The sequence below is a fragment of the Microcebus murinus genome, chromosome 19 (assembly GCF_040939455.1).
Source record: "Microcebus murinus isolate Inina chromosome 19, M.murinus_Inina_mat1.0, whole genome shotgun sequence".
Taxonomy (NCBI): domain Eukaryota; kingdom Metazoa; phylum Chordata; class Mammalia; order Primates; family Cheirogaleidae; genus Microcebus; species Microcebus murinus.
In genome coordinates this window covers 31,045,003-31,057,221 of record NC_134122.1, presented here as the reverse complement: position 1 = coordinate 31,057,221, position 12,219 = coordinate 31,045,003, and the positions used below count along the sequence as shown (strand labels likewise).

Genomic DNA, 12,219 nt, shown 5'->3' with positions numbered 1-12,219 from the left:
GCCTCCAGAACTGTTAGCAAATAAATTTCCGTTCTTTATAAATTACCCAGTATCAGGAATTTTGTTATAGAGGCACAAATGGACTAAGACACTTTACCACTAACATCTCCTAAGAACACAGACATTCCCCAACATAACTGGAGTACCACAATCATACCCAAGAAATTTAACGTTGATATATTATTTACTATAAACATTCAAAGTTCCCCAAATTGTCCCAATTATATAACAATTCTCACCCCCAGGTCTGAGATTAAATCTAGGATCACACATTGCATTTAGTTCTCATGTCTCTTTAGTCTCCTTTTAGGAACCTTTCTTGGGAGGTAGGTGGATGATTGTCTTTCATTAATATTTCTGAAGGGTCCAGATGGTTATTTGTAGAATGTCCCACAGTCTGGATTTGTCTGTTTTCTTTCTAGGGGATTCAGGTTAAACGTTTCTTGGCCACTATTCTTACTACAGAGGTCATGTGGTGCACTCATTGCCTTCTATAAGTGGCACGTATTGTCAGTTTGTCCCATTATTGGTGATGCCAAGTTTGATCACTTGGCTAGGGTGGTGTCTACCAGATTTCTCCACCTTTAGAGTGCTTATACACTTTTGTAATTACTATGTAATCTGTAGGGTAATATTTTAATTTTTTATTTATTTTTATTTATTTTTTTTGAGACAGAGTCTCACTTTGTTGCCCAGGCTAGAGAGAGTGCCATGGTGTCAGCCTAGCTCACAGCAACCTCAAACTCCTGGGCTCAAGTGATCCTCCTGCCTCAGCCTCCCGAGTAGCTGGGACTACAGGCATGCACCACCATGCCCGGCTAATTTTTTCTATGTATATTAGTTGGCCAATTAATTTCTTTTTTATTTATAGTAGAGACAAGGTCTCACTCTTGCTCAGGCTGGTTTCGAACTCCTGACCTTGAGCAATCCGCCCGCATTGGCCTCCCAGAGTGCTAGGATTACAGGCTTGAGCCACAGCGCCCAGCCAATTTTTTTATTTTTTTGAGACAGGATCTTGCTCTGTCTCCAGGCTAGAGTGTAGTGACATGATCATAGTTCACTGCAACATCAAGCTCTTGGGGTCAAGCGATCCTCCTGCCTCAGCCTCCTGAGTAGCTTGGGCTACAGGTGCCTGACACCATGCCCAGCTAATTATTCTATTTTTTGGAGAGACAGGGTCTCACTTTTGCCTAGGCTAGTCTCGAACTCCTGACTTCAAGTGGTCCTCCTGCTTTGGCCTCCCTAAGTGCCAGGATTACAAGCGTGAGCCACTGCACCCAGTAGGTGATATTTTTAGCCCATTCCCAAACAACCTTTCACCCAGTGATTTCAGCCTCTATTGATCTATTTCTGAATCAAGTACTTCATTGGAGCTTGCAAAATGTTGATTTTCTGAATCTATCATTCATTTTACATTCATTCACTGGCAGCCTTCTGTCAATTACAGATTTCTCTTATCCCTTCATGCTGATGCCCTTTTGACATTTCCCATCTTTATGTGTGCAGTTCCTTACCATCAGGTACAAGATGTCCCAGATTCACTTTGGACTTGGCCAGACCCAGCCATTTTTCCAAGAAGCCCTGGATCCTTTCCGTGGGGAATAAATATTTAAAAACATAGATAAATCTAAGTTTTGCTAAAGAGTAAGGAGTTTGAGGCAAGTAGTAGCAAAGTTGAGGATGGATTGGGGAGAGCCTCGAAGGTTAGGCCAGAGTTTGGTTTTCCTCTGTTGGCTTTAGGGAGGCAACCCCTGGAAGCTGAGAACAGGAGTGACACAGTGTGCCAGACACCACAGCGAGTAAAGCAAGGGGCGGCAAGAAGACAGATTGGAAGGACATTGCCCACCTGGTGTGTTTGCACATACAGAGAGGAGATTTATAGTCCTGCCAGTCTGGGGATAGAGCAGTGCTAGGTACAGAGAAAACAAAGTAAAAACAGATTGAGGCAGTCCAGGGAAAACAAAAGAGAGGAAATGTAATCAGTTCACCAAATGGATCATCTGTGAATAGTACATAATCATAAATTGTACTTTGCATACTGATTTAACCAATGGCAATATAATTATTTGGGGAATATGTTTGCCTATGTATGTGGTGTTTGTGGAGGGATATGAGAGTGTCAAGTCCCTACCTTCCATTGAAGAAAGTCAACAGCTAACATTTAAAACTGAAAAACCAAAAAATAGCGATATATCTGTAACTTAGAAATACAGAGGTAAATACAAATGGAAACAGCTTAACCAGTTGAAATGGATGCCCAGGGAGCGGTACGGCAGTGCTGCAGGGCTGCTTGGTGTAGAACTATTTCTGTTTTTGGAACTATGTTGATATGTTCCTTTTTGGAACTATGTTCATTTTACCATGAAAATACATAATTTTTTTTCTTTTTTAAAGATTAGATTACATATCTTTTCCTTTTTTTTTTTTTTCTCAAGTGTGCTGGGTTTCATCCAAGAAAATATATAATTTTAATGCAGCTTAAAACATTTTAAAAGTAGAAAGTCATTACAGTAGTAGTTTTGGGCAGAAATACTAAAGGCCTGAAGTAGGATGCTGTGGGGTGGCAGGAGGGGAACTAGTTGAAGATTTTAGGCAGGTAGAATTCACATTATCTGGTTGATGCTGGAGGCAGCAGAGCTCAAGGGAGAGATTGAGCCCTTGGGGTGGAGAGGAAGGTGGGGCCGTTAATAGAAATAAAACCCACCTAGATAGAGCAGGAGATGGAGGCAGGAGATATTAGATTGCTGGTTTGGGATGGTTTGAGTTGGAGGCAAGAGTACAAGCAGGAAAAAGCCAGCCAGAAGCTGTAACTGTCTAAGAATTTGTGTTAGCATCAGTGGAGGATGAGTGTGTAGCAGGGCATAGCTCCCCAGGGCATGGACCACAAAAACAGGCGAGCTCATGTCATAAAACTACTAAGTGGAGATCTGCATGAGGAAACACGCTGTGCATCTCTAGACAGTATTGTTCCTGCAGGTCATCAGCCACAGTTGACTCTGAGCAGACAATAGGTAGAAGGTCAGTTGTAGACACTTAGAAACCATGAATTTTCATCTCTGTCCTTTATTATTAATTTGCTAACAAAAAATCATACTCATGTGAGATTGACAGTAAATAAGGAAATCAGAGAAAAAAAAAAGCCTGGCCCAGTGCTCACGCCTATAGTCCCAGCTACTCAGGAGGCTGAGGCAGGAGGACTGCTTGAGCACAGGAGTTTGAGGCTGCCATGAGCTATGAGCAGACCACTGCACTCCAGCCTGGGTGACAGAGAGAGACCCTGTCTCTAAAATAAATAAATAAATATGTTTTGTGCCAATAGTGGTAGGGAAAATAAATAAATAAATGAAATTATTTTATTCGTTGAAATGTTGGGAGAGAGAACATATTGAGCAATAAATTATGCTAAAAAACACTTTAGAGTTCAGTGAAACGGAGTGTGGGCTAAAACAATTAGGAAAAGGCATTAGGAAGAAAATGTAGGATTCAGATGTATGGAGGAGAAAGACAGGCTCTGGCCATGGTTAGGAATGAGTGCAGTGAATTCTGGAAATTGGGAGGGAGTGGTCCACTTGGGGCTTGCTGGGAGTTAGGACCCCTGAGACTGGACCAGAAGAGTAAACTCAAATGGACAGAGGGTTTTGTAGCCACCTGGAGTCAATGAAAGTGTTCCAGGAGGAAACTGACAGCTTAGTCTCCCCAGTTTTTTCATTTTTGTTTTGTTTTGTTTGTTTGTTTGACATCTTCAGGTCAAGATGTTAAAATCTTGTGTTGGCCAGGTGTGGTGGCTCACGCCTGTAATCCTAGCTCTCTGGGAGGCAGAGGCGGGTGGATTGCTCAAGATCAGGAATTCAAAACCAACCCGAGCAAGAGCGAGACCCCGTATCTACTATAAATAGAAATAAATTAATTGGCCAACTAATATACATAGAAAAATTTAGCCGGGCATGGTGGCACATGCCTGTAGTCCCAGCTACTCGGGAGGCTGAGGCAGAAGGATTGCTTGAGCCCAGGAGTTTGAGGTTGCTGTGAGCTAGGCTGATGCCATGGCACTCACTCTAGCCTGGACAAAAAAGTGAGACTCTGTCTCAAAAAAAAAAAAAAAAAAAAAAAAAAATCTTGTGTTAATCAGCTCTGTTGTTTCTACATTTGAGCCATAGAAATGGAGGTCATCCACCCAGCAAGAGTCACATTAAAGTTTATTATTTTCTATATTGTAAAACTGATATCATCATTATAGAAAAACTAATTGGAAAGTATAAAAAGAAAAATCAAATTAACCATGATTCCACCTCTTCCAGGTAAGCACTGTTCCTGGGGCTCTGGATGATGGCTGTGCTCACAAAGCCTCACCTTCAGCTTCCCTCCTCAGAATTTCTGGCTGTGTTCTAGATGGCTCTCCAGGTCCCTGGAGTTCATATGGCAGAAACCAAGCCCATCCCTGATTTTCCCACCTTAGATCTTGGCTTCACCAACACAAGGATTGGATTCCAGCCCACAGCAGTCCCAAATGCTGAAATGATTGTGGTGTATAGTTCATATGTGCAATTCGATGCTTTTTTTGAAATATCAGATTTTTCCAATAATCTATTTCTTAATGTTTTTGGAGCCCTAACTTCATGTGAAGTTTGCTGTTAGGTGTCTAGCCCTCCTAATGTCCATGCCATTAGTGACCTAGTTTGTGCCTCGCATATATGTATGCCTTTCTCCACTGATCTTGTTCCACTGGGGCCCTTGGCATCACTGCCAGGAGACCAATTAGAAGAATTAGAATTATACTGCAATTCCCTTCTAAGTGGCCACTCCAATTCAAGCAATATACATTGTAGCCAGTATGATCACTTCCTTTGCCTTTCTCAACCCCTGATACTTTCTGCCTCAAAACCCTTACATTTTCGATATACTGTCTTGACCTCCCCTAGAAGGACTTCTCTATGCTGCTCTCAGCCTAGAATGTTCATGCCTCATTTCTCTCTTCTGAGAAGTCTCGTCCTTCCACAATTTACACAAACGCCATATCCTCTGAGAAGGCTTCTCCTACCCCTGGAAGAAATGGCTACTGAGGGAAGATGAGCTCTCCCCTCTGCTAGGTGATCAGAGGAAGCTTCATAGAGGTGGGGTCTGACCTAAAACACATCTTAGAATGCAGGGAGGATTTCCTTGTGGCGAGGAAAGGATATAAGGGTCTGGCATTGGCAGGCTGCATTCAGGGACACCCAGCTGTCTAGTCCTGTTGAAGAACAGGCTGGCAAGGTATGGGCTGGAGCCAGTGAAGTTCTCTAAACCAAGGGAGACAGTTTAACAGGGAGAGAATTTAATAAGTGTATTTCTGATTGGGACAGCCAAACAGACTTCAGACTATGTGGGTGTTGTCTGCTTGGAGAAGCAACTCAAAAGTCCTCACCCTTCAGGCACGATTATGGCTGTTTTCTTATTGTGCACTTTGTACAGCACTCAACCCAGAACTGTGATTATTTGTGTCTGTTTTTTAAGGACATTCTCTGTGTGTTATTTTTTTCCCCTATGGCACCCAGCACAGGACCTGGAACATTGTAGGTGCTAGTGAATACTATTTGAGTGAATGGATGTATCTTTAATAGATAAGTCCTTTAACATATTTTTCCAAAGAAGCTTATAAATTATCCTTTACAGCAAGTCCCTGGAAAAAAGCTACTAACATCCAGATCTCAACCACACTCTCGCCCAGAATAAGTTAACTTTGGGGTGAGCAAAGCCGGCGCTCAAGTTGTCCCTCAGCAGAACCTTTGCTTGGGGAAGGTCTGGGGTTACTTCCCGCCAACCCCTCCTCGCAGCCCAGCCCCACCCGCTCATCTCCGGGCGTGGCCCAGCGCGGCGCCTTTAAGAAGGGGGCGGAGCACAAGTGGAAAGACAAAGCCCCTGGCCGCGCGCTCCCCCTCCCCCCTCCGGCGCACCACCCGGACAGTGGTGCCCGGATGTCGGTGTCGCCGTCGGTGACAGATGGCGCAGTGTCTGTACAAGTGAGGGGGCCTCTCTGGCCTGACCCCCTTGAGTTCTTAGCCTTTCAGTCCTTCGCTGTCCCCCACTTTTAACTCCGCCACTGGAGGCCCGCAAGCCTGTCACCGGCGCTTACATAACGTGACCTTTCACCTCTTCAGACTGCCCTCTAGTGCGCTGCAACCCAACTACGCGGCAGGGGCAGGGGGGTGGGACCCAGGCGCAGAGCGGCAGCTCCTGTAAGCCAATAGACTGTGAGCGCTGACCAGACCTCCGCCTATTGGCGCATTCGCCACCGGCGCCACAGGGGAGCAAGTTAGTGTGTGCGCTGGCCGGGCTGGGGGGAGGAGGGGAATCTCCCGCCATTTTTCAATAATTTCCTCCGGTGCCGCTGAGGAGGAGTCGTGACTGCTGGCTGCTGGGACCCGTAATTGGAGGTTGGCCCGAGGTTGCTGGGACGCGCTTTGGTGTGTGTAGGAGCTCCGCGCCCTTGCGTTCCGCTCCATGGCTCTCGCGCGGCCGCGCCAGCAGTGAGGGAGCCGGAGTTCGCGCCGCCCTCTCACCCCTCCCCTCCCCCACCCCACCCCCGGGAGCCGGGCGCTCTCTCCGGGCCCCGGGGCCTAGTGCCGCGCCGCGGGCCGGCCGAGCAGCCGCGCGTCCCCCGCCGCCGCGTTCCCGGCCGCCGCGATGGCGCCGCTCCTGGGCCGCAAGCCCTTCCCGCTGGTGAAGCCGCTTCCCGGAGAGGAGCCGCTCTTCACCATCCCACACACTCAGGAGGCCTTCCGCACCCGGGAGTATCCTTTTCCAGCCGCGCCGGGTGCGGGCCGGGGTGGGGTGGGCCGGGGGTTCGCCGGCCTGGGCCGGTTGCGCAGTCCGCGCATGGGGTAGCTGTCAGCGCGCCCGGCCGCCAGCGGGCCTGGATGCCGAGCTGGAGCCCGCGCCCGCCGTTCCTGGCGCCGGGCGCGGGGCGCGGGCCGGCCCGGGCAGAAGAGGGGCCCACTCGGGCAGACCCCGGAGCCTCGCACTTTGTCCCCAGGCCTCCCTGACGAGGAGCGCACCTCCCCCCTCCGAGTTGGCTTTAGGCCCTGAGTACGGGGGCGTGGGGAGCAGGGTTTCCTTTGCCTTTTTTTTTGTAAATTTAAATTAAACCATCAACTTAAGTTTCTGAAATTGTACCCGCGTAGCCTCGTGATGCGGCGTGTATAAGTCTCGACTGTGTCTTACCCGGATCTCTGCGGGGGCACTTGTGTTTTTCTCTTCCCGAGAAGACTTTAGGCCGGGGATGAATTGACAGGACCGTGAGGCACAAAACCAAGAATGAATTTCCAGACTTTGAGAAAAGGGAGCAAAAAAAAAGAACAAAAAACTGACTTGGAGAGCTGATACCTTCCTTACCGGGGCATACACAGGTCTGAAATTTGGAACATTTAGAAGGAGATTGGTATTTGTTTTTAAGGAAAAAATTTAAAAATATGGAGACATACTGAAAGTTTTTATGTTGTATTTTAGGAACATGAGGCTGATGTTTTAAGTAGGAAGCATCCTCACCTATGGTCATTGTTTAAGATTTCTTGTATAAGCATGATCTTTCAGTTAAAAGTTGTACTACTTTTATTTACTTTTTATGGTTGCCAGATGAATCCTTTTTGAGGCTTACAAAGTAGATTTTTGAATCAAGCTTTCTTTGGTGTACAGAACGCTGTAAGAGTCAAGGCTAATGTATTATTAGTTTTATCAGCCCTTTCCATTTGGAAAGACTTGATTTCTTAGCAGTTTCTGCTTGCTTACTTCTGTATAGAAGAAGTGTCTATGTGAGCTATTTAATTTCTCCTTGATGCTTGCTTTAATGTAGTACTTTATAGGATAATCTCATTCTTGTTTTGAGTGCAGTTTGTGAATGTTGGGTGTTTACACACAAAGGGATCTGGAAGATGAGTCTGTGCTATAGGAAGGCTCTTGAAGCAGTATAACATATAGCATCTTGGAGATGAATGGATCCTAGACTTAGAGATGGTGGGGTCCTCCTGCTTGGTTTGCCAAGTGGGGCCAGAGTTGAGGTTGACTTGTTGAAGGTCACATGATGAGAGTCAGGAGTAGAATGCTGCTCTTTTCCTATCTCATCCCTGTAAGTAAATCAAGAGAAGGTGGAATGCTGCTCCTTCATTTTTAATTAATTCAAGTAATAGTCCACTTTATGTTAGTTTGTGGTATGAGGTGCATTTAAGGCTGACTATAGTGGCTGACGTCTGTAATTCCAGCACTTTGGAAGACAGACGTTGGGAGGATCATTTTAGGCCAGGAGTTGGAGGTCCAAGTGAGGCTATGATTGTGCCACTGCACTCCAGTCTGAGTGATAGAGCAAAACTCCATCTCTGGGGGGGGGGAAAGATAAAGTGCATTTAAGAGGGGTGGTAATGTGGTTCTTTCCTTGTTCTTTTAAGACTTTAAGAATGCTTTAGAGGTCCCGCATGGTGGCTCATGTCTGTAATCCTAGCACTCTGGGAAGTTGAGGCTGGAGGATCGGTTGAGATCAGGAGTTCAAGACCAGCCTGAGCAAGAGCGAGACCCCGTCTCTACTAAAAATAGAAATTAGCTGGATAACTAAAAATATACAGAAAAAGTTAGCCAGGCATGGTGGTGCACACCTGTAGTCCCAGCTACTCAGGAGGCTGAGGCAGGAGAATCGCTTGAGCCTAGGAGTTTGAAGTTGCTTTGAGCTAGGCTGATGCCAGGGTACTCTAGCCTGGGCAACAGAGTGAGACTCTGTCTCAAAAAAAAAAAAAATGCTTTAGAGAAGTCTTTTAGCTCTACTAAAAACAGCATTATTCTAAAGGCACCCTACTTTTTAAAAATAACATTCCAAAGCATCAGTGGAGTAGAATCTTAACGGAATGTGACATACCCTTTTCAAATATCATTAATTTTTTTAAGCTGTTGATGGTTGCCCACACACTTTCAGATGTTAATTTTCTAGGTCTGGTTCTAGTGGAGTATAAGAAACATGTCATAGAGAAGAGACAAATTCCAACTGTAGGTACTGAGCCGTGTAAAAAAAAATGGCTAGATAGCTAATTTAGGACTGTCAACACAGTTTTTTTTCATATCATTTAATGAAATCATTGAAATATATGTGAAGAATTTCTCTTAATTATGACAGTTGAAAACTGAAACCTGAAACATTTCAAATGGTATGTATTTAATAAACATTCTTTTTTTTTATTTCCCATGCCAGTATTTAGAATCCTTTTAACAAAGGAGTTCCCAAATTGTATTATATATTAGGGGAAAATTGTTCCCTTGGGAATTTCTACAAGTGGAAGCACTTTAAGGATGGTTTTTAAACAATTGTACTGTATGGTTGGCAGATTGGCATATTTCTTTATTAGGCTATTAGTGGTTTCATAACGGAGAACAAATATGTGGTTGGGTAACAGCTGCATTTGAAGTATTACTCCCAGTTCTTAATTTATATTTACAATTATATTTTTAATAGGATTTGATACTTTAATTTTCTCTTACTACCTACCTTTTGATTACATATATACTTTAGCAAGTGTGTGTGATATTTTACTGACTTAAAGCTGTGGGTTGGTATGTTCTTCAACATATACCATAAGTCTTCATTAAACTTAAAGTGGAAGTTGTGAATAATGCACATATTTAATGATTATATTCCTTGTCCTATAGCTTTGAATGTGTGGTACATTGCTTCCTAGGGTAGTACCATAGGCAAGATGCTAGATCTTAGTTGAAAAATATCAGACTAAATTATTATTTTTTTTTGTTCTGTCACCCAGCCTGGAATGCTGTATTATCATCATAGCTCACTGCAACATCTGACTCCTGGGCTCGAGGGATCCTGCCTCAGCTTCCCTAGTAGTTGGGACTATAGGCACATGCCCTATACCTACACCTATACCTATGCCCTATACCTATACCTACACCTGGCTAATTTTTTTATTTTTTGTAGGAATGAGGGTTTCACTATTGCCCAGGCTGGTTTCAAACTCCAGACCTCAAGCTAGACTTTAGAGCAAAACCCCATCTCTGGGGGGGGGAAAAAAGATAAAGTGCATTTAAGAGGGGTGGTAATGTGGTTCTTTCCTTGTTCTTTTAAGACTTTAAGAATGCTTTAGAGGTCCCGCATGGTGGCTCATGTCTGTAATCCTAGCACTCTGGGAAGTCGAGGCTGGAGGATCGGTTGAGATCACATTGGCCTCCCAAAGTGCTAGGATTGCAGGCGTGAGTTACTGTACCTGGCCCAGAATCAATTCTTGATGTAATTATTTGACAATAGGATGATACACTATTTAAGTCAAAACACCATTTAAGTCAAGGTTGTTTTAAGCAGGAACTGAAGTTATAAGTAGCCTTTTGTAGATTAATATTTTTGTTGTATTGCTTTACAGTTTTCCTAGTTTCTTTTTTTTTTTGAGACAGCGTCTCACTATTGACCCGACTAGAGTGCTGTGGTGTCAGCCTAGCTCACAGCAACCTCAAATTCTTGGGCTCAAGCAATCCTTCTGCCTCAGCCTCCTGGGCAGCTGGAACTGCAGGCATGTGCCACCATGCCCAGCTAATTTTTTTATATATATATATTTTAGTTGTCTAGCTAATTTCTTTCTATTTTTAGTAGAGATGGAGCTCACTCTTGATCAATCAGGCTGGCCTTGAACTCCTGTGCTCAAATGATCCTCCTGCCTCAGCCTCCCAGAGTGCTAGGATTACAGGAGTGAGCCACCGTGCCTGGCTCCTAGTCTAAACTTAGAAAACAACTAGTTGATGATCTTTGTAGCATCATTCTATGACAATGTCTTTTTTTTTTTTTTGAGACAGAGTCTCGCTTTGTCGCCCAGGCTAGATAGAGTGAGTGCTGCTGTGGCGTCAGCCTAGCTCACAGCCACCTCAAACTCCTGGGCTCAAGGGATCCTACTGCCTCAGCCTCCTGAGTAGTTGGGACTAAAGGCATGCGCCACCATGCCCAGCTAATTTTTTCTATATATATTAGTTGGCCAGTTAATTTCTATTTTTAGTAGAGATGGGGTCTCGCTCTTGCTCAGGCTGGTTTTGAACTTCTGACCTCGAGCTATCTGCCCCAGCTCGGCCTCCCAGAGTGCTGGGATTACAGGCTTGAGCCACCGTGCCTGGCCTCTATGATAATTTCTTTTATCTTTTTCTCTTCTCTTCTCTTCTCTTCTCTTCTCTTCTCTTCTCTTCTCTTCTCCTCTTCTCCTCTTCTCCTCTTCTCCTCTTCTCCTCTTCTCCTCTTCTCCTCTTCTCCTCTTCTCCTCTTCTCCTCTTCTCCTCTTCTCCTCTTCTCCTCTTCTCCTCTTCTCCTCTTCTCCTCTTCTCCTCTTCTCCTCTTCTCCTCTTCTCCTCTTCTCCTCTTCTCCTCTCCTCTTCTCCTCTTCTCCTCTTCTCCTCTTCTTCTCTTTTCTTTCTTTTCTTGATACAGGATCTGGCTCCGTTGTCCAGGCCTGGAGTACAGTGCCACAATCATAGGTCACTATAGTCTCAAACTCTTGGGTTCATGTGATCACGTGATCCTCCTTCCTCAGCCTTCTAAGTGGCTGGGACTACACTGCGGGCACTACTAACCCAGTTGGTTTTTTAAAATTATTTTTTTGTAGAGGTAGGTCCTTACTGTGTTGTCCAGGCTGGTCTCAAACTTCTGGCTTCAGGCGATCCTCCCGCCTCAGCCTCTCAAAGTGCTGGGATTACATGTGTAAGCCACTGGGTTTGGCTAGAATTTATAGATGGTATGATAATGAAGGGCTGCTATTCATGCAGTTAATCTGACTCTAGACAAGCGTGACTAGAGCATGTTTTGTTTTTGTTTTGTTTTTTAGGAGATGGTGTCTTACTGTGTTGCCCAGGCTGAAGTGTAGTGGCTATTCATAGACACAGTCATAGCACTCTGCCGCCTCAAACTCCTGGGCTCAAGAGATCCTCCTGCCTCCGCCACCTACAGGCTCAAGGCACTGCGCCTGTTTTAGAGCATGTTTTAAGAGTTGTGTAGCTGTATATGGAGTTAAGCTATAGTTGCAAACCAGGATTTTATTGGGTAGTTGGAATATTAAACTCTTTTGTTGATTTTTTGTAATTTAATTTCTTTAACAAATTATGCCAGATTTGAGTTGCTTTTAATTTAATGACAATCTGGTTCAAAGAAAAATAGAGTAAAAAGCAGATTTTGAGCGTTGGCTCTATTTGTCATCTTTTCACTTAGAATTCTTAGGGTTACAG

At 44.7% G+C, this 12,219-nt stretch overlaps 1 protein-coding gene across 1 annotated transcript in view; it reads left to right on the top strand.

The window, feature by feature from the left end:
- Positions 1–6,289: 6,289 nt before the first annotated feature.
- The window catches only part of BAZ1B (bromodomain adjacent to zinc finger domain 1B), a 78,587-nt gene continuing 72,657 nt past the window's right edge, over positions 6,290–12,219 (top strand). Inside the window, exon 1 of the mRNA XM_012742222.2 lies at positions 6,290–6,767. Coding sequence (XP_012597676.2) covers positions 6,661–6,767 — 107 coding nt within the window. The 5' untranslated portion in view covers positions 6,290–6,660. The remainder of the gene's footprint in view (positions 6,768–12,219) is intronic.